We start from the raw sequence: 22897 nt of genomic DNA on the forward strand, positions 1-22897 counted from the left end.
ACCTTTTCTGTCTTTCCTAAAGGATTCTGTGATGGCCAGTGCCCAGGTTTGCCTTGCCCAGGGTGATGAGCCACAAAGGACTAGCACTCATTTGCAGAGAGATGAGGACTCTTCTTCCCAGGATGTCCCTTGCTTTGATTCTCCTAAACAGTAGGCACTTTTGGCCTGCTGTGGTTCTGTCACATCTCTTTGAGGGGGTACAGAAGTTGGATTTCAGATAATTAAGGAGAGAGCTTGAAGCTAATATATGTGCAGCTGGGAGTCCAGGCAAATAATGCAGCAACATCAAAGGGAGAGAGCCTGAACATGTCAGTGTCGGCTGATAAAATCAGTAACTCAGGCAGAATAATCTCTGAAAAGAAAGGCATAGTTGCAGTAGGAAAAAATCTCTGTTGAGAAGCTGATTTTCAGAGCTGATGAGTGTAAGAGCCTGATGAAGAGATGGGGACTTCAGACAACTCTTCTTTAAAGCACTGTTTATTCCATAGACTAAGTTACAGCAGTTGGGGGTCATGGGTCAGCCTGCAGCTGCTGGCTATAGGCAAGCCATGTGTCTGAAGACCATTTAGTTCTGGTTACAATGTATATATTTTTCTTTGCTGAGCATCTTAATACATAACAACCAATCAGCATCATACACAATACCTTTACATTTACATATAACCTATCAAAACTTCTAAAATTTCCATATTATGTTAGTGACTAATCAATCATTAGGGTTAGTAGTTACGTGTTAAACTTTGAAACTTGTTTTGCAGTGGAAAATTCTTCTTGCTTTGGTAAAAAACATCTTTCTGCCTGCCTATGCTTTTTTCACTTGGTAGAAAATATGCTTTGTTTGAAGACCACTTAACCTGTTGGACTTTAGCCATAAAACCTCCTTCCAACTGACTAAACCTTTGTTCTAAACCTTCCAACTCGACTAAACTTTGTTCTCTCAGCTGTTTCAGCAATGACTGGCCCTAAAAACATCTTTTATATATCAAAACTTGCTTTCATTTCTAGAGAACCTTCTGCTAAACATTCATATCTGTTAAACTTTTCTGTTAAATTTTCATCCTTCCCAACAGATGAGTACCCATACTCCAGAAGCTGTAGTTTCTCCGATCTTTGAGAAACCAGATTTAAATATTATATTAACTCCATCTTCAGAGACATTCATAGCTGTAGCCCCTTTTTATAGCAGTGCAGTGAAGATGTTTGCAAGTTGTTTCTGAGCAAGCTGTTGATGGGAGCCAGCATTTGCCTTACCACATATTCCATGTCTTGCTGTGATTATGCCAAGTACCAAACTACTTAATGTAGTTATATGCATTTTGGCACCCTAATATTTTTCTTTTTTATTGCACAGAATTAGGTAAGTTACCTTTATCACAGTTCTACACCTAGTGTGCCTTTAAAGTCACACCATATGCATACTTTAAGGAGAAATTAAGTCCTGGTAGGCATTTAAAAATAACTTATTTAACTGAAATAAGATGGGAGAAAGAGACCAAGTAATAAATTCAATCATATGATGGCAAAAATATCAGAAAATAGAAACGTTCCTTTAAATAGAAAACTGCAGCATCCCTAAGGAGTTGTATAAGACATCTTCTCAGCAAAGTGGGTTTGGTCTGTTCACAGCTTCAGATTTACAAAACTTTATGAGTGAGTTGAGAAATCCTGATGGTTTGCTCCCAGCTCATGCTGGCTGTGTCTTGCCATGACCTCCAGCCAAGCGTATTTCCACTCTCACCCTTCTGGGCGGGTGGAGTTTCAGCTGCAATCCCCAAGCCAGGTTTCACTGTGTTTTGCTTTTAATTCCTTAGTCATGTTTCTGTGCTGTTCTCAGTGTTTAGCATTAAACAGAAATATCTCTGGCTAGAGGGATTCAAAGGTGGAGGTGCAGCATTTCAAAGGCTGCAGGAAAACTTTGGCTGTGGGTGTGGTAGTGGAATGAAATGGAGGAGAGCAAAGGTAGAGAACTTCTTGCCGTCCTGTTCTCTCTGTGGAGACTGTACTAATTTTACAGATTATGGGGTGGGAAATAGAAGGTACAGGAATATTTCCTGTCAATCAAAACTCTAGAATAAGGCCTTTGCTAGCAAGTAGGTGTATTTCTTGTTCTTGAAAGCTAACAGTTCATACACACAATTCCAGGCAAGGAGCTTGGAACAAGATACTGAAGTGACCACATGAGGAATGGTGGCTTTGTTGGTTGATTATTTGGTACTTTTTGCCTGTGCTCTCTTCCAAGATCTGTCAATGTAGGACATGTTTGCATGAAATAGTGGTTTTGGAGAGGCACGGGACATAGGAACAGTCACACTGGGAATTTATTACACACCTACTGATGGTCAGAAATAGAAAGGTGACCCACCAACCCCAAACCTGGCAGGCATAGGAAGAGAAGGGAGTTAGAAAGCAGAGATCCACTCAAGCCTACACTGTTGCTCTCTTTGAATGGAGAGGCAGGGAAACAACATTTGCGTAGCATGAGGGAAGTACAAGAATATATTATCCATAAATCCATAATTCAAACTGCATGTTAGTCTAATGACTCAATATGTAGATAAATAACCCAAGCCCTGTTTCCCAACCGAATAAAGACCATTGTGATATGTGGTGCCAGCTTTCATACACTGATTGCTTAACTAGTTTTTCAGGCTTTAAAAAAAACGTAATTGCAGTAAAAAACAGAGGAAATTCAACCACAGTTCCCCTAAATTCTTTAATATTAATGGTGTGATCTGATAGGAAAAGTCATAAACTTAAAACCTTCTTTAGGAACTTAAAAATAAAAGCTGAAAAGCATGGTAAATAATCTTACAGTTTCTCCTGTGCTGTGTTTTTCTGATTATCTAAAGGGAACAAGGACTGTGAGCTTCATAATGCTTTGGGATATTCAAAATAATTTCCTTTCAAATGAATTATTCCTTTTACTTGCCACACAGTTCTGAGCACATTCATATTGTGCTGAGGCTGCAGGGCAGAGGTGGCACTCAACACCACACCAAAACCCATCAGTCCATACTTGGGAACTGCACAGTCAAGTATTGAATTGTCAGTCTCTTTCATGGTGCTGTGGTCATTGGCGAGCACTTCAGCTATGATTTTTTTTTATCCCGAACAGAGTTAAATGTGGGGATATTTGTCACTTGTGCCTGATCACAAAATGGTTGGTTTTTGTTTACCACATTTGCCAAATTTAATCAACAGCATTTGACTGGACTAGAATTCTGAAAGAATAATCATTAGCAGTGGAAAGTGTTAATGTGTGGTGAATATATAAAATATTCACATATATAGGGTAATAGATTTAATTTCAGCATTTCTGAGATTTTGGCAAAGTTTTGCTAATGAGAAATTTTTTTATTTGACATTGAGCTTAGTGAAATTCTTTATAAGAGACTGGTAGCAGAATCAATCTGTGCAATGAGTCAGGGAAGAACAGTCTTGCAGAGACACTAAAGGAAATTAATGTATTGAAGTCAGTCTTGAGTATTGTTAGAAAGCTTTTCTTCAGTTCTTCGGTGTCCTTCTACTATGTTAGGTTAGAATTAACAGCATTCCACATATTTGGATCTGTTCCAAAAGCTGCCTCCTCATGCTCTGGAGATCAGATTGCCAGACAAGAGATAAGAAAGAAGCAGGAACAAAGGAAGTCTGGCTGCACAGGTTTGAAATGCTTTTTTGGCATTGCAGTAAAAGGGTTTGTCAGAAATTTGAGATGGAGGATTATAAATGTCATAGAGCTGAGTACGTTCTTTATAAATCAAGAAGGGTTTTTTCTTTATTTATTCCAAGAGCATGGCTGTTGTGTTTTTTGTATTTTTCTCACAAAGCATATTAAAAAAAAAGTCATTTCTGGGGTTAATTTCTTGCTGTGACATTTCTTCATCAAAGTCATGTCATGTTTGGTGGTACTCAGAGATGACTGCTGAGCTGATTAATCAGGTTGATGGTTCTTACTTAGGAAGCTTCTTAAAAGAAAGACTTGCTCTGAAAGTTGTCTTGCAATTCCTTGTCTGTCCTAGACTGATGCAGAAAAGCATTCCCAGGTGGAACGGAATTCCTTATGGTCCAGTGATGAAGTCAAGAAATCCGACGGGGGATCTGATAGCGGCATAAAAATGGAGCCGGGATCTAAATGGAGGCGGAATCCTTCTGATGTGTCAGATGAGTCTGATAAAAGCACTTCTGGTAGGAAGAACACTGTTATTTCCCAGACGGGCTCCTGGCGACGGGGCATGTCAGCTCAGGTTGGCATTACCACACCAAGGCCTAAACCTTCAACTGCCCCAGGCACATTAAAGACACCTGGAACAGGTGAGAAAAGGCTTAAGATGTAAACAAGCCAAAAAGTGTGTTCAGTGTGAAAACAGTTTAAATACTTTGCAGAGGCAGAACCTGAACTTCAGGTAATCCTGTCTGTATTTTTAGGCATTGCTTTAACCTGAGCAGCATCTTGTATGTCCACGTTTCTATTTCTGTCTGAAAATGTGTATTTCAGATGTACACCCTGCCAGTTGTTTTCATGAAAATTCTGGTCTTAAGCCGAGCTATTTATTTGGCACAATATTGTTGTGTGAAGAATAAATAATATAATTTTAGTTTTTGAAGTCACTAGAACATACAATATATATATGGTTGAGGAGTTTGGGTTTTTTTTCCTCTTACTAAACAAACATATTTCTTTATACTAAACATGATTTCTGGCTTTTCTTGTAAGTGTATTAATGATTTTAGCACTTGCAGATACGTGAATGAAAATGGATTGAATTTGCATAATCAAAAAATATAATTTAATACCTCTCTTTTTATTAGGTTTTGTACACAATTGTATATGAAAAAGTTAAAGTTAGATACTGTCTTGAGCAATACAAATGTTTTAACAATGCCTTTGAGGGAAATTATGCTATCAACCTAACACTACTAGTGTGTAATGATAGAAATTATCAACCTGTGATAGCTACAGAGGGAAACTTTTTTTCTTATCTGTCACTATTATGTAAGGCTGTTCTGCTTTTCATATTCTTGACAGCAAAGGCACCACATACTTTCTTTGGCAAGTCTGCATGTGTAACTCACTAGAGTGGCATGTAAGTTCAGTGCAGACTAGATCATAACTTTGAACCGCACTCCAGTGGCTAACATGCTTTTGCTTCTCATGCTGCTTTGAGTTTCATCATTTGCTTGATGTTTTCAAGTCATTAAATATTAGAATTCTTTTTCTATTTTTGTAGGGAAAACTGATGACGCCAAGGTATCAGAAAAGGGTAGACTATCTCCTAAAGCTGGACATGTTAAACGTTCCCCATCAGATGCAGGACGCAGCAGTGGTGATGAATCCAAAAAGCTTCCCACAAGTAATTCTAGGACAGCTGCTGCTAATGCTAATACATTTGGATTTAAGAAACAGAGTGGGTCAGCCGTAGGCATGACCATAATCACTGCCAGTGGGGCAACTCTCACCAGTAGATCGGCTACCTTGGGAAAGATCCCCAAGTCATCTGGACTCATGGGTAGGACCACTGGTCGGAAGACTAGTGTTGATGGCTCCCAGAACCAGGATGATGGCTACTTAGCACTTAGTGCACGAACTAATCTTCAGTACCGTAGCTTACCCCGGCCCAGTAAATCCAGTAGCAGAAGTGGAGCTGGGAATAGATCTAGCACAAGTAGCATAGACTCCAACATAAGCAGCAAGTCAGCTGGTTTGCCTGTCCCTAAAATCAGAGAACCTGCCAAGGTAATCCTTGGAAGCTCTCTGCCAGGATTAGTCAACCAGACTGATAAAGAGAAAGGGATTTCGTCTGACAACGAAAGCGTGGCTTCATGTAATTCTGTTAAAGTGAACCCTGCATCACAGCTGGCTGCTAGCGGAGCTCAGAGTACCCACCAGCAAGGAGTCAAGTACCCCGATGTGGCTTCTCCCACTCTGCGCAGGTAGGCAACAAATTCCTCGGTTGTGCAGTGGTGTTAGTGGGAGCTGAATGAGCAGGACTCTGCCAGCCAGGCCTGGCTGGCTTTGGTGCAGCGCTTACTATTTAGTGTCCTATTTCAAGGTCTTTGTACTTACATTTAATTTTACATGAATGGTTTGGCCAGTGTTGTGGATACTTAGGACATGATGTGACAGCAGCAGAAGTCTAACATTTAGGAAAAAAACCAAACCTGTCTGGCAGAAAGTTTGGCAATTACGATTTGAGTCTCCTTGTTGCAGAAACCATACCTGAAGACTTTTACCCATGCAGATATCATAGGGATAAGAACTTTCTTACCTGAAGGTTCCTGAAGAGTTCTTGCACAAATGTTTAGGTAATAAACCTGGAAATCTTCTAGTGGTGGATCAAATTGTAAACCAACAACCGGAGGGTTATCTCAGATTTTCATGACAGTGGCATTGACCTGCCATGCTTAGATCCATCCAAAGCAAACTATTATAAGTTGTGTGGATTAGCCCAGTATGTTGCAAGACCCAACATTTTAGCCTGTGTAGAAGAACCCTAAATAAAGTTACTGTCTAAGCTAGGTCAAATTTTATTATTTTAGTACTATTTTTTGGACAAAAATCCTATCTGTGTTCTATTTCTCCAGGAGCACCCCACACATTAACATTAACAAATAGTTGGTGAGGAGCTAGTTTCTTGATGCAGTGTATGTCAAAGCCTTGATATTGGTAAAAAATTCTGTTAATATTATTTTTCAACAGAATTTGAGTAGCTTGTCTGTTTCAAGTTGCAGTGTTTTGCATTTCATTTTGTTGTGACGCCCATAATACCCATACAGTTATGCTCCATCATTCTGCTTCCAGTGATGTGAGAAAGCCACATTCCATCTGAAGCACCAGTGCAAGCATAATGGATGTGATGGCAGCTTAGGCTGATGCTGTAAACTGTTTTTAGATGGGTGTTTTTATATAAAGAGTCTGTGTAAGGATAATTGAAGATACTTTATTTTTGTACCTGGTTAGCAATAGATAAGCCATGTACTTTGGAACATGTAGTTTTCATCAATGGCTACTTAAAAACTCCAGTAGGCCTTTCACTTCTGTAAGATACACAATGAGAAATGCAGATTTACAGTGTTTCCAGTGATTTCAGTGTGCCTCAGACACATTGGTAGGAATGTGATTGGGAATTTTTTTATTACTGAAAAGCTACATTGATGGCTGTGTAATTGAAATGCTGCATTAGAAATACATGAAACTTCAAAGAGCAGACACTGAAGCTGAATTTAACTATTCTCTCATTTGATTTACAATTTCACACTTGAATTTTCACCAGCCTTTCAAATTTGTCATGTGTTGAAATGCGTCAGAGTTGAATTGGACCTCATCTGATATTACTGATTTCTAGGATGACAGTGAAGATTTTGAGCATAATTTTCATAGTCAGTTGAGTTGCAGACGTTTTTTGCATATTTCCTCTTGGTCTTATTTTTTTTTTTTGGTATTACACAGTGAATTAGTGAATTAGAATCTATACCTTTGTAATGATACAGACTTACCTATAAGTTTGTGAATATATGTAACTTCCATGTTGTCATAAACAGGGAGTAGCTTAAAAAACATTGTAAAACTGTTGTGTGGGTGTTCAGGGTCTTTTAAGCTCTGGGATCCTTTCTTTAAGAGTGGTTTCCCCAGTGCAGCTGAAGAGGTTGTATGCTCTGGCACAAAAATACCTTAGGGAATACCCTAAGCTGGTATAACTGCTGAAGGCCATGCAGTCATGGACTGTTTTAGGTGGGAAGGGACCTTGAAGATCATCTCATTCTGACTCCCCTGCCATAAGCAGGGACACCTTCCACTATTCCAGGTTGCTCAGAGCCCCAGGTCAGCCTGGCCTTGAACACTTCCAGGGATGGAGCAGCCACAGCTCCCCTTGGAAGCCTGTACCAGGACCTCACCACCCTCACAGGAAAGAATTTGTTATTAGGTCTGATCTAAACCTGCTCTCCCAGTTGGAAGTGTTATCCAGATGCCTTGTGGCAAGTACGCAGCAGCAGCTGCTCAGCTCAGGTGTGTTCCAGGCACTGGAGCTGCAGGAAGCACCTGTGCAGTGTGGACACTGCTGTTGGGCAGCACTGGGCTTGCTCCAGGTGTGCTGCAGGTGCCCAGCTGTAACGCAGCCTGTGTTTCTGAGAAGTGATGGACAAAGTGACTTAGTGTCCATGTGTCCAACAACCTGGGCATACTCCAAAACAGCAGAGGTTCTGCCTGGTGCACACTCACCCCTAAGACTTTAGGAACACTTATATGGAAGTGCTGTAGTCCTCTATTCTGAGAAGTTTCCCCCACAGTACTCCACAGTGAATGAATGTTAAAAGAGCAAATCCGTACAGGTACGTGTGGGGAAATCTAAGGTTCCAAAGGTAGTTACAGGAGCCAAGTGGTAGAAACAAAAGCAATGTTTTTGGATGGGTGTTTGAAGCTGGAGTGGAAGATACACTTCCTAATTTTGAAGATCGGTTTTGGAATGATTGATAATTTAGTCCAAGGAATGTTTACTACTGAGTCATTTGGGCACTTCTGAGAAGTTTCCCATTGACTGTTTATGAGGGAACTAGAGTCTTTGCATCCTTGGCAGTGCAGCTGCATCACAGGCAGCAGTAATGCTGTGATCAGTCTCCTCCATCCCCTCCCTCCCCAAGTTCTGGAGCTCACTTAGTGTTTCACTAGCCAGTTCCAGATGCCAAAAAGCAGGTAACATCACATTCTCCACTAAAAAAATACAGTTTCCAGACAGCTTGGCTCATGGAATGAAATAAGCCTACATTTGGTAAAATGAGTACATTGTTGCATCCCAGCAAAAGCTGCTTCTGTGCAGAGATTTGTGCAAATTTGGTGATTTGTGCAGAATTTACCTCATCAGTAAGCTTTCAATCTCTAGTATTCCATACATCAGATTGTTTCTCTGGTATTCTTTTTCCTTAAGGAACAGAAGATTATATAATTGTATCTTAGTTCTGTGAAGCTGTATTTTAGCTTTGTGAAAGTATTGGTTGATGATTCAAAGATAACACATCTGAGATAGATTTGAAGCTGTTGTAGTTGCCTCTGGGCTTTTGAAAGGGACAACAAAGACAAGGAAATTATAAATGTATAGCTGCATAGGTACAATCTAGGATCATGTACTCAATACTGGTTTTCTGAAGCTAAGATGATATATATGGTCTAGATATAAGATATCATTGTGTTTACTATTCCATTTTATGTATTTTTCATGCTGTCTTCTTTTTTACAGACTTTTTGGTGGCAAGCCTAGTAAACAAGTTCCCATCACAACAGCTGAAAATATGAAAAACTCAGTAGTCATCTCCAACCCTCACGCTACCATGAACCAGCAGGGTAATCTTGACTCCCCATCTGGCAGTGGTGTGCTGAGCAGTGGGGGCAGCAGTCCCCTTTATGGTAAAAACACAGATCTCAACCAGTCTCCACTAGCTTCCAGCCCCAGTTCTGCACACTCGGCTCCTTCCAACAGTTTGACGTGGGGTACCAACGCTAGTAGCTCTTCTGCAGTTAGCAAGGATGGCATTGGATACCAGTCTGTCAGCAGCCTTCACACCAGCTGCGAATCCATAGACATCTCCCTGAGCAGTGGAGGTGGGCTGAGCCATAACTCCTCCAGTGGCTTGATTCAAGCCTCCAAGGATGATTCTCTGACTCCCTTCATCCGAACCAACAGTGTTAAGACTACATTGTCTGAAAGGTTTGTGGGTTTTTCTCTTGTTTCCATATATTTGTATCTCAGGTGGGAATGAAGCCCTGCCAGCAGTAGCCAGCACTGCAGACAGAGATCAAGTAATGCCTCTTACCAGATAATGCACATAACTCTAGGACTAGAACATAAAGATAAGTTATTTCAGGAGAAGAGCAGGAGGATGGGTTCAGATGAGGTTTTTAATTTGCTGTGACAGCCAATGTGACAACTTGTTTTTGCTACCAGATGGTACCTAATACTTGAATTTTGCATCATTGGTTATCTTTCCAAAGATCTTCTGTTAATTGAGCTGATAGTGATATTTAAAAAGCCTCCGAATTTTGATTTGAAAAGTCAACTGTTTCCTGTTAAACTTTTAGATTATAGAATTTGACAACTTTCAAACTGGAGGTGACGCTGAAAAGACAAGTCCCCATCTCCATAGTCGCTTGATCCCTTCTCATCCTCTCCCTGCTGCCTTATCCCATCTCCAATTGCTCCCTACAATATTTTAGCACAAGCATTCATGTGAATGCGTGGTGAGTCCTATTAGAAGCTGGATCCAAGTGAAAAACAATCAGCTGAATTGTATTTCAGACTGATCAGTTCCCCAGCTCTGTATACGATGAGATTCACTGGTACCTGTGTGGACACAGGGTAGGACCTGAGAGGAGGCTGAGCAGGGAGGAGGGAACAGGGCTTTTCCAGCATCAGAGCTGCATTGGTGGCACACTGAGCTGACACTGGGGTGAACTCGGCAATGGTCTCTGAGGGACCCCTTGTAGATGGCAGTAGAACCCTTCCAAGAACTAGAAATCAGCTACATCCTGATGTATAGTGATGAGTTCAGGTATCAAGATTTTTGTAGCTGTCTCAGTGGAGAAAATTGCACCTGAATGTAATGTTCTGACAGTTTGGGGTTCTGATTGTGTTTTATTGTAACGCCTTTTTTGTTCTCTCATCTTTTCATTCTAATACTCCTTCTCTTGTTTTCTGTCTTGTTGAACTGCTCTTTCCAGCCCTCTTTCTTCCCCTGCTGCTAGCCCCAAATTCTGCCGAAATACTTTGCCCAGGAGACAGGACAGGTAATGCTGTCTCAGGACAGTAGTACGCTCAAGGCTGTAGGTTTTGTTGCCCATCTCAGTGAAGCAAATTGTTTTGTGCCAGGCTGTGCTCAATTGAGCTGTGTTCAGTCTGCTGTGTTCATCATCCAGGTGTGAACTGACACAAAGACATGCCAGTGAGAGTCCCTGTAAATACCCATCTACCCACCCAAATCAATCTGGAGAGGGGCATGCAGCACAGGTGGCATGTTTTTGGTGTTGCTGTTGTTTCTGAGAATGTCCTTTGATTTGGGGGTGTATTTTTAACCCACCCTTCATATCTTTCCAAAAGGCAATTTGTAAATCATGCCCTTTTTTTTTTTCCCTTACAAATATAAACTCTCACTAGCATTTCAGCATTCCTCTGGCATGCTGCTTTTCTCACTGCCTTTCTGGCCTGTCCTTTTTGTCGTGAAGTCCCTTTGTCATTCAGTGTCATCAGTCTCTTACTGCAGCTTGGCTCATGAGTGTTTTCCAAGTACTTAGGTACATTCATCCTTGTACAAATGAATGCTAAAGTTAGGAAAAGATGACACAAATCTAAACATTCCAGCTCACTTTTGCTCACTGATGTATACTGTAACTTAGCTATAAGGGTTGTCATTTAATTAATTTACTTAAGCATGGGGATATTTTTTTAAAAAACAAATTAACAGGCTCTGCTCATCAGTTGTAAAAACATAAACAGAAATAGCTGAGCTTTGGGTGACTGATTGGTCCGTTTTACTTTGCTAATGGAACTTAGGCTAAGATTTGGAAATTTAAAGTCTGGGCTCAATACCTCTGTACATTCCCTAAATGGTGTCTGCTGAAAGAAATGATGGGAAGGTGGTTTAGACTTGAAGATTCCCATCGGGTTTTACCAACAGCCTGCTGAAAAGACCATTTTTAAAACACCCATTTGATGTTTAAAGAGCCATTTTTGTTCACTGTGGGTAGGAGAAACAGTGAAATGATGTTGTGAACAGATGTGGTGCATTGGCATGGTACCAGCTGCATGTTTGTGCAAACCCCACCTGGGTGAGGAGGTCTGTGCATGTTTCTGTAGGGAGGCCCCAGCACCTTTTCCTCTGAAAAGGTGATGCAGATGTTTGTACGTCCTTCGTCCTGATCTTATTCCTTCCCTTTTGTTCTTCTCTGAAGTTCTTTTCTTTTAACTTTCCTGCAGTGACCCACATCTTGATAGGAACACTTTGCCTAAGAAGGGACTCAGGTATTGGTGTTTCCACGTGGTTTAACATGTTCTGTGGTGCCTTTGGAATTTGCTTTGTGTTTCTGTTGTGGCTGGTGGTGATGGTCGCAGTTTGCAAGAGGTGGCAACAGTACTCTTTCTTTTTTCCTTCTTTCTTTCTTTCTTGCTTTCTTGCTTTCTTGCTTTCTTGCTTTCTTGCTTTCCTTCAATCCTCAAAGAAAGCCATTGACAACTGTGCTTTTTTCATCCAATGGCCTCTCTGCTTGAGCAAGAACTGTGTCTTTTGCTGGCTTAATTGCTGAAAAGCATCTTGAACCATACCTGGGCTTGATTTAAAAACAATGATGTTGCTGTTTCTGTGGCTGTTACATGGAATGACCTAAGATTGTTTTTTAACCCTGGGAACCTTGGTGTTGTTATATAAATAGAAATGATTTACAAGATCATGCCAAACCTTTCAGGATGAAATTGGATATATTAATTAAAAAAAACAAAACAACAACTTGCATCAGAATACCTAAATCTGTAGGGCTCTACTCTCATAGAAACTAACAAAAAAAAATCAAATTAACTTTCAGGAGTTATCTTCTCACATATTTTGTACATCTGTAAAGCAGTGAATTTATAATATACTTCTTTTTTCCCCATTGATACAAGCAATTCTAACCAGAATTACTATTGGCTATGTTAATTAAATGCTTTATGCGTTAGAGAATTTACAGAAGGTATCTTTGACAATTTAGGAAATTGCAGCTTCTGAATTGCTTAATGCAGCTTCTGGGATCGCTGCCTTGGAACTGCAGCTGTGATTTTTTTTTCTGTGCTATGCATCTTGTTCTTCACAGCAGCCTTGCACCATGAAGCTGAGTACTAAAAGCCTTTCTTAAAATGGCAATTTGTTTTAATGTTCCTATGGTCCTCAAGTATGTCTCTAATAAATGCTCTCTTCTAAGACCAAAACATTTGAGTGCTGAAGAGGTCGGTGTTAATGCTGAAAACAAAAATAAATCTGTAGTGTGTTAAGGTAACATGGCTATTTAAAGCCCCTTTCTAAATAAACTGATTTATATGCAAAGTTTAAGAGATGCAGATTGTCAGGGACTGCTGCTGAAGTATTGAGGCATAAGCAGAAGCATGAATGTATTTTTTTAAACAGTTTGACTTTTTAAATTATTGCAGTGTTTCCATTGATTTAAAATAGTCTTAATAAGTGATGTCTTACTGCTGTAGGGTATTTACTTGAAGGGAATCAAATTAATTAAATAGATAATATCAGCAAATAATAGGCTCTAAGTTTTTGGAAGCAGAGCTAGTAACTCATAAGTATTTGTCGAAAGGCGATGGCATAGCCCAAGACAGACACTGAATTCCATCAGCAGACAAGTGTTTCCATGATGCTCTTGCTGTTGATACCTGTACCCTATCATGAGCTCACATAACACCTATCCTGATATATCTATTTTTCACACATATACACAATAAATCAAGCTTAAGCTGAAGCCAGTGGGTGTTTTGCCACTGATGTTGGCATAGACCATGTTTCTGCTATTTTCATTACCTTCAGAAAAGGCTAAACATAGTCTCCTTTATGATGTTTTAATGCTGTTTAATCCCATTTTGAACTAAATGGGATACACTTCCACAGGCCTTATATTAATGCCTCTGGCATATGAAATACTGGGTCACAGCTTGTTGAAAAAAATCCTGATAATGGTTTGGTTGACTTGAATTTGGTTATAATATCACAAAAAGTCAGCTAAGATTATTGATGTACCAATTATTTAAATTGTGCTAGAATTTTGGCATAACTTGGGGAAAGAGTTTCCAAGTTTCAGTTTTATTTTTAAATCATATGATGTAGCACACACTACATATTACCCTACAGTGCTACACTGCACAACTTCTACCTGTAACATTTGGTGCACTCTGGTTGGTTACACTTGAAGCCATAGGAAAGTCTGTGGTTTGGTTTTTCCCCCCCAGAGACAGAGGTGAAATTATGTAGGAACATGTTGGAAGAGCTTGGAGCAGCTCCTTAATTAAGAATTCTATTTGGTTTATATTATTTAATCCTTTAATTTCGTATGAGGATTCTTCCATTTTTCTTTTTCTTTCTCTCCTACCCCAAGCCTTGTGGCATTTCATGGTTGGTTTGGTTTTTTTAAAACAAGAAAGTCTAAAAAATATCAAAGTTCATAGTGAAAAACCTGTTTGTTTTTGCAGGTATACTCCATCCTCCCAGCTCCGTAGTCAAGAGGATGCAAAGGAATGGCTCCGGTCCCATTCAGCAGGAGGATTGCAGGACACTGCTACCAATTCTCCATTTTCATCTGGATCCAGCATAACATCACCGTCTGGAACTAGATTTAACTTCTCGCAGCTTGGTGAATAATTATCTGTTTGAATAATCATGGCAATGCATTCTATGTCCTGAAAACAGCATGTTACACAAGACAATTTTCTTTCAGCAGCTCCAAGGCCCACATTGAACCTGAGGAGGCACCTTCATTGAAATGAGTGTGACTAATTAGCATTATCTTGTATGCCCAAAGGTGCCATACTTTCAGTAACTTTGAAACTGCTTCTCTGGGAGTAATCAGATTCCTTAATATAATCGTGAGCTTTATAAAATATTCAGTAGAGCTGTCAGTTAATATCACATATTGGGGGTGCTTCGAGCACATAAGATGTTGCCTGCTCTACAGTAATAATTCTCTAAAATCCAAGCATTTTACATACTGTATATGCCAGTTTCATCAGTCTGGAATTTTATCTTTGTCTTTTTCAAGTGGCTTGTTGGAAAATTGCAGAAAGCTCAATCAAGCAATGTATAAAAGTCAGGGGAGTTTCAAGTCAGAAAAACTGCCATTCCTTCACTCTATCTCATTTATAAATGTGTTTTAAATGAAGGAAACAATAAAAGCTGATTGGCAGGAAGCATTGCAGGTTTTAGCTGGCTGTATCAGCAGTTGAAATAATCTGATTTAAAGTGTAGTGATGCTCATCTCTGGTGGGCTGGTTAAATACGACTTAGTAGCTTTGCAATTTCTTCGGATTTGTAAATTTTTTCTTTAAGTAACATTTGGAAAGAAAGCACCTGTTTGTTTATGACTTTCAGAATCCTCTCCATAGTAATAATTATTATTTAAAATAATTATATTGTTTATGATAACTTATATATAACTATTTTATATATAATAATTATGTGCAAAATAGTTAGGCTTGTACTTGTGGACTTCTTGGGTGAATTTGGAGCAGATTGCACCATCACTTACTTCTAGTGTAGTCTTGATTTGTGGTAATGACATTCTAGAGCCTTTCTTTGATTGTTCAGGAAAGAAACACATTCAGTAAGTGGCTTTAAATAAATTGACACTTAGCAAAATTTCAGCTGAATAAACACATAGCGTAGCTACATTTCCAACAACTAGCAAACTGTCAGGAAGGTTAATGAAATTTTTTAAAAAAAGTAACCAAAAAGTGTTGTCATAGGCCCAAAAATATAACTCTTTATGTGGAGTTTTGGAGATTATTTGTATTAGCTTCAAAAGCTATTTGGCCACAAACAGCAATGAATAAAAGAAAAAACAAAAAAGAAAATATGTTTTTCTATGTTCTTAAGAAGAGAGCTTAGAGATTTTGGAGTTAAGAGGGGTCATTGTATTTAAGAGCAAATGATGATATGAAAGTCGAGCACCTGTAAACTGAATTATTGTGTCTTCTACAATAGTCTTTATCAGTTGATGGTCTGTATAGAAACAGGTAATGACAGCACACTACGAGGAACCTGCCCAGATGAACAGTGATTTTGTTCTCTTTTTTTACCCGCAAACCAACAAATTCTTAGTAAATAGTAGGCATAATTTTAGGAGAGAAGTTCTTTCAAGAGATGCGAGATTGGAGTACTTTTAACACTGGCTGGGAAAATATTTGCTTTCAAGGCAAAACTGATATTTTACAGTTCTCAGGACATCATAGTGGAAGGAAAGTTCTGAAATATACAACTATTAGGAAATTAAAGCTCTTTATACTTGTAACTAAAATACATAGAAAAATGTAATTTTCTTAGAGTTTGAAGGCTTTGAAGAAGGTAAGTCCTGCTCTGTATAGACAAAATACTACAGCTTTTGTAGAAGAACAGTTCCAAATTAAATGAAGGGTTAATTAGCTCATGCCTGGAAGGTGTTAGTGAGGTGACTGAGCTTGTTTGTGGAAGCACAGACATATCACCCAGTGTTTGACCTCATTTTACTTGATTTTTTAGATTCACTAGCCTAGTTTGCTTACCTCTTACTTGAAAAACAATGAAGCCTGGAGAAGATGATATCAAAACTTTGTGTCTTAAAGTAGGGGGGAAAAAAGTTTACTGGTAGTTGCACAAAAAAAAAAAAACAAGTACGGAAATCTGTGGTTCCTGGAGTAACTGTGTGTTTGTTGCTGGCTTTGCAGCAAGCCCCACAAGTGCAGCACAGATGAGCCTGTCCAACCCCAGCATGCTGCGCACGCACAGCCTGTCCAACGCAGACGGGCCCTACGACCCCTATGGCGACACACGCCTCCGCAACAGCTCCATGTCCCTGGATGAGAAGAGCCGCACCATGAGCCGCTCCGGCTCCTTCCGCGACGGCTTCGAGGAGGGTCAGTAAAGTCCTGTGGTGCTAGGAATGCTCTAAGAGTGGCGTTCTCACAGGAACTCAGCGCTTTTCAGTTCAAACACAGCTTTCTCAGCTCTCAGTGTTAAGTAAAACCATAGTCCTTGTCATGGTTGTTCTGATTGTAGAATCAGAGTGTTGGAAGAGACCCACAAGGATCATCAAATCCAGCTCCTGGCCCTGCCCAGGATGCCCCAACAATCACATCATGTGCCCAAGAGCATTGTCCAAACACTCCTAAAACTCTGACAGTTTTGTTGCTGTGACCACCCCCCTGGGGAGCCTGTTCCAGTGCCCCATCGTGCTTTGGGGGTGATTTTCCTGATGTCCAAACTAAACCTCCCCTGACATAACTTCAGGACATTCTCTCAGGTCCTGTCACTTGTCACTAGAGAGAATGATGATGTTTATTCAATGTTTGTTTTGGTCAGACACAGGAAATAAGTATTGTACCTAGACCTTGACTTTTCAAGAAACGGCTTAAACATATCCTGTGCTTCATTTTTAGTGCTCTCAGAATGACTAATTCATGCTTAGAGTCAGCCTGTTAGTGTTTCTTCAATAGGGATATTGTGAACTTGCACCTCCACAGTTCTGCTTATAGCATAGATAACTGATACCAGTTGGACTGTTTCTATCCCAGTAATTTTTCCAGTATTTAATCTGTACTCAAATTGTCTTCGCTTTTCATTTCTGTTGAATGTCCTGGCTTGATACAATAGATCTTCCAAAGAAATGAATTGAGTAGTTCTTCAAAACATCTAGGCTTGGGTTTTTAGTGCTTCATCATCTTTTCAAATATAACCACACCTGATAAAAAGAATCCATGTAAATATAATTTTAAAAAGCATTTACCTTTAAATGAATATTTAGTTTGGTTGCTCCTGGTCAGGCATCCCTGTGGCTGTAGCAGGAGTGGCTGTGAGCACACATTAAAATCCTCAAGTATTGCACTTAAGAAAAGTCAAGTATGGAGTGGTTCATAGGAAACTCTTTCAATATTAACTCTTCAAGTCTTAAATCTCCTTTCTGGCAAGGGTTGGGGGCTTGATTGTACTTTACAGACCACACAGGCCTTTGATGACTCTTTCCTCTGCTTCTGAAGACCTGCACTTACTCAGCACCATTAATACCAGTGTCCCATGGTTGCTGCTCCCCAAGAGCCAGGCGTGCACAGGACCCACACTTCAGTGCTTGCAGAAGCATTTGTGAGCCACAAAGTGCCCTCCTGGAGATTCTGGTTACCCCATCATGTTTTTATGCCATTGGAAGAGGTAGAAAACATTGGATATGGCTCTGGAAAGATTAATTAATTAATTGGTTATTGAATTTAGTCAATCTGACATCAGTATATTAAACTGTATTTTAGAGGTCTGTGGCTGAGGATTTTCATTAGGGGTTGAAAATTATTAGAATAATGCTGTAGGGCTAAAAGCTGGGTCATTGCAGGAATTAACCTTTCTTTGCTCTCAGAAGGCTGAATGATCATAAACAGTCAAAGACTGCCAGATGCTCAGTCAGTCAAGTTCCATACTGTGATGAAGTCATGCTCTTACTAAATTGTCCTCTAATATAATCTGTAAAGGAATTTGAATCACTGCATCTGTGTCACACTTCAGTGATTTACTGAAAGAGCTACTGCAGCAAAACTTACTTCAGTTTTATTGAAGACATCCTCCAAAAAATTGTAGCCTTAGTCTTTTAACTGTGCTGAAGATTGCAGCAAATCCATTTTGGCACATTGGAGGTTAAACTCTTCCTTGTAGTTCAGAAATTCTTGTCCAGCAGAGAGCAGAGAGGCTAGTTTGGATAAACATTTAATAAATATTGCATGTTTGAATATTGCGTATTGAATGGTTTATACCACTAAAAAAAAAGAAGAAAAGGAAAATTTGAAAAGAGTTAGGTGAAATGTTCTATTAAGCACTTTCTATTGATTTGGAAAAAAGTAATGGAAATTAAGTCCAAGAAATATCCACTAAGTTATGGACTTGAAAGGGGTTGGAAAATGCCACTTTTGTATCTGAGGAATGAATTTGACCCTACAGTGGACACGCTGAAGATCCCTTTCAGATTTTCTTCCATTTTTCACACCTAAAAGGATAATATTTTACCAGATGGATTGAATGTTTAGGTGTAGTCTCTGTACTTTTGTCTTCAGGAGAAAGGTCTTCTATCACTTCCCTGGCTGTAGAAAAGGAAGGAGTCACCTGCTTATTAGCTCCTGCTTATTTCTTAGGGAATCGCAAGGTCTAAGTGATCAAGTGTTTCTAAATATAGTTTCTAAATATAGAGATTTGCCTTCACCTTGAGAGAATAGATTAAAAAAAATATTATAGAAATTTAAATTTGTGGTTAATGAACAAATTGATTTTATACAATCATTGAGTGTCAATGAAGCATAAATCCAGGTCTTAAATAAAGCTTACCAACCTACTTCTTAATTATTTCCTAGCAGATAACGAGATATTTGTTTCTCATTAACTTCAGCAGGGCCAGGATTTATTCTTTAAAGCCTTTTTTTCTCTTGTCTTTGGGTGTGAAGTGCAGTCATGCATGTATGTCATCTTGCAGTACATAACTCTTGTGACAGACAGGGTTCAGGGCTGTGGAAGTGCCAGCAGGAACAGCTTTCAAACTCTCCAGGACTGCATGGGGAAAAAATATAGCATAAAAATTGCATGGTCTCTTGGCTCTCCAGTTTCCCCACTCCCCCAGCCAACAGTCTTCCCCAGGAGCTGAGCTCCACCCTGATACTTCAGCCTCCAAGAGAAAAAAAAAAAATTAAGTCCATTATCATTGGGATATAAATTGTTACTCCTTTTGGTGCTACTGACTGCATGCAACACCAGTTCTTCTTTCTGTTTTCTGGGCAGATGATCACGGCTAGGAGCCTTTCTTTTCTAAAAATTATACATGCTTGCCTGTGCATTTACAGTGCTTTAAAATAATAGCTCCAGACCAATTTGGGTTTGTAGCCTGCGTGCAGATGCATGCTGGCTGCGAAAACCAGGAATTGTATCAAGAGCCTGCCTTCAGGCCCCTAATTAAATAGCCTTCAAGTAGCCATCTGCAGATACATTAAAAAGAAATTGCACAAATATATTAACTCCTTAGTTTTCCTTGAAATGAGACATCTGAAATGATACACAGGATCAAACGATGCACATGAATCACCATTCATGGAGGAATTTAAGAGCCATGTAGATGTGGCACTCGGGGACACAGTTTAGTGATCACCTTGGCAGTGCTGGATTAATGGTTGGGCTGGATAATCTTAGATGTCTTTTCGAGCCTAAATAAATCTATGGTTCTATGTGATGGTGATGTTTCACAAGGCAAGAGTAGGATTCCCAGAGTCATGTGTTCTTTCTTTTTTTTTTCTCATTTTGAGTCTTCTCTCCTGTATTAAAGTCGCAATGTGATCTTAAAAATTCTAGCTGATTCTAACTCAAAGATGTGTGTGACCAAGTCCATGGTAAAGGTTTCTGTTTCCTCTCTGTCCAGCTGGTAGGGCTCTTTTTTGGTTACATCTCTTTTAGGAGAAGAATTCAACAAGGAAGAATATAGGGAGGCAGACCAGAAAATAATATTATATTCCCTGTATGGGTCCATTTGTGGCCTTGTGCAATATTGCTTCACTTGGGGCATTCCATCTTGAAAATCTTAAAGGGAAAATGCAAGTAAAGAAAAGTGAGAAGGAGATCTTAAGCACAGAACATTTATTATACAAAATCAAAATAGAAATCTTAAGCTTGGGAAATGATGGCTGAAGGGATGTGTATTGAATTTGTTTTGTTGTGGAGATCGGTTATCCATTCCTTCTATTAGCACAGTGGCATGGAGGTACTCAAAGAACTTACTGATTCAGCAGCAGGTCTAAAACAACTGCAAAGAATTACATTTCTGAACACAAGAGAATTTTTCGTTACAGACAAAATGTATCAGTGGGTTCAGTAGCAGTTAAGTGAATTAATGGTAGAGAAGTCACAGCAGGCAAAATAATGGTCTGACTGCAGTTTCCATCCCTGGAATTTCCATCTTTGCTGATTCCCAGAAGGTGCAAAGATGTACCTGGGGAATAATCACTGTGTATCTGTCTCTTTTCATTCTTTTCAGTAAGCATGAGCTGTGGTTGCACCCAAGGTTGGAACACATCATTAGACAGAGCCTGGCTCTGACTCACACCACTTATTTTTATGTTCTTAGTGGAGTATAGTCCTTAATGCCTAACTAGAAAGATCTTTTAATTGAAAATATGATTACCCAGAGAAAGCAAATTGATGTGATGTTCTTTTTTTTACTTTCTTGTGGGTTTTTTTAAATTGTCTTACATTCCTTCAGAAGCCAACTTAGACCTTGTTTACTTCTCTTTCCAGTATTGCCTTAGGATATAATGTCAGTGGGAAAGCAGAATCCATTTATTGCAAATGTAGAATTGCAGTAGGTAATTAGACCAAAATGGCAGCTTTCCTAAACTTTTTTTTTTTTTTTTTTTTTTGTGGCTGGAGGATTTAGGAAAAGAAAAAGTGATTTTATGCTTTTTTACATGATTTGTGTTCAGTTACCTGAGTTTTGAATTGAAGTTTCATTTCAATACTGTTAGTTTCTAAAAATAAAGGAAAAGTAATTTTGCATGTTTCAGGAGCAGAAAGAATAGCTTCATGTACTTCTTTTCAATAGTATAATAAAGAATGAAATGATGTTATATTTATATGTAAACCCTGATGTCTGAGTGATGGTAACAACCTTCAGAATCACAGAATAGTTAGGGTTGGAAGGGACTTCTGAAGATCATCTACACCATCAGTGTATATGTATGTCCTTTATTGAATTTAAATGCAAAAATTGCTTGAAACTACACCTTTTCCAGAAAGTTTTGTAGCCATGTTTTCACTGTTAATTTCTTTATGAGAGAACAAATTTTGCCTTGTTAAAAAATGTTGTTGCTTTAAAGAAAGACCAAGAAATCCTGCAGGAAAAGGGAATGTTTGGTTTATTGATGCACTGATACAGCTCCCTTAAGTCAGCAGAAGGAAGATACAGCTGCATTTCCATGACAATTCACAGGGCCAAAATTGTTGACAATGTTGTTTTATCCTGGGTCCTCCACATTTTCTCCTGGAGCATCTGGTTACAACACAGGTGTTGTGGTTTTCTCAGGACATTCCCATCCTGAAAAATAAAGAAACCCTGTCAATCTCATCTAAAACTGAAGATTAAATACTTAGATTTAATTTTGTAATCTCTTTTGCATTTCTTGGGTTTTTTTTTTAATCTTGAGTAAGCCTTTTTGCAAGAATTTTAAGATAACTGTCCAGAGAAATATGTATCTCTGAACAGATCTTCATCAAAACTCTATTAAACTTTCTTGGCCACACCTAATTTTCCCAAACAAACAAGTATTATGAGAATTTTAAAACAGCTTTACTAAATCCAAGGTTATGGATCATATATAACTGGACACAGATTCTTCAAACCATACATTATTGGTGCAAAAATATAATTAAGTTTATGATGATGGATGATGAAATTTGTGAAAGTATTTCTTCAATACATTTGTGGTTGACAGTGGATGATTTATGATGATTCCATTCTGTGGTTAGTGCACTTATATTCATTGTGCTTATTTTCTTTCCTTTAGTGCATGGTTCTTCTCTCTCTTTGGTGTCCAGTACATCATCTATTTATTCCACAGTGAGTATAATGAAATCAAGAGTTTATTTATTCATCAAAATTATTGAATTGACTGGTCTTGCTATTTAGTTTTGCCATTCAAGGAGGAGGAAAAAAGCAGTTTTCATTTGACTGTGTTCTGAATGTTAGCTACAAAAGGAATATTTATGTTTTTGAAGATGCCTGTGGGTATTTAGCAGTATCCTCATTAAACACAGACTTCAATGGCCTAAAAGCAGCCATTGATTTTTTGAGTCTGTATTTTATGCTGTGCTAAGTAGGTTTTGTTACAAAGCCCCTCAGTAGATAGGAGATTTGAACTTCATTACTTATAGCACCCCAAAATTTGCTGAATAAAGTCATCCCATCCTTCTATTAATGTATTGCTACTAAGGAAGTTTAAGTCCACTTTTTAATGCACAGATATTAATAATTCTAAAAAAAGGCCATTTAGTCGCTATGCCAGTAACATTTTCTCCACAAGTAGATATTCATTAAGGCTAAAATAAGGCTTTCAAACTGGAGTTTGAAAATACAGGTGAGCACTCAGAGCTTCAGATTCCTGTGCTTGCTGCATGAGTGGCC

General features: G+C 38.9%; 1 protein-coding gene across 10 annotated transcripts in view; it reads left to right on the forward strand.

The window, feature by feature from the left end:
- NAV2 (neuron navigator 2) overlaps window positions 1–22897 on the forward strand; it is a 385416-nt gene that overhangs the window by 336919 nt on the left and 25600 nt on the right. For 8 of the 10 annotated variants that reach the window (XM_088057228.1, XM_088057233.1, XM_088057230.1 and 5 more), the window contains 6 exons: window positions 4020–4311; window positions 5229–5931; window positions 9231–9698; window positions 14208–14368; window positions 16434–16622; window positions 22281–22333. In XM_088057228.1, coding sequence (XP_087913354.1) covers window positions 4020–4311; window positions 5229–5931; window positions 9231–9698; window positions 14208–14368; window positions 16434–16622; window positions 22281–22333 — 1866 coding nt within the window. Of the gene's footprint in view, window positions 1–4019; window positions 4312–5228; window positions 5932–9230; window positions 9699–10708; window positions 10775–11960; window positions 12006–14207; window positions 14369–16433; window positions 16623–22280; window positions 22334–22897 lie in introns of all 10 variants that reach the window. The other 2 variants (XM_088057234.1, XM_005531591.3) reach the window with 1 other exon arrangement.

This window comes from Pseudopodoces humilis, chromosome 7 (assembly GCF_049639895.1).
Source record: "Pseudopodoces humilis isolate 2021_Gansu_Grassland_sample_001 chromosome 7, ASM4963989v1, whole genome shotgun sequence".
Classification (NCBI taxonomy): Eukaryota; Metazoa; Chordata; class Aves; order Passeriformes; family Paridae; genus Pseudopodoces; species Pseudopodoces humilis.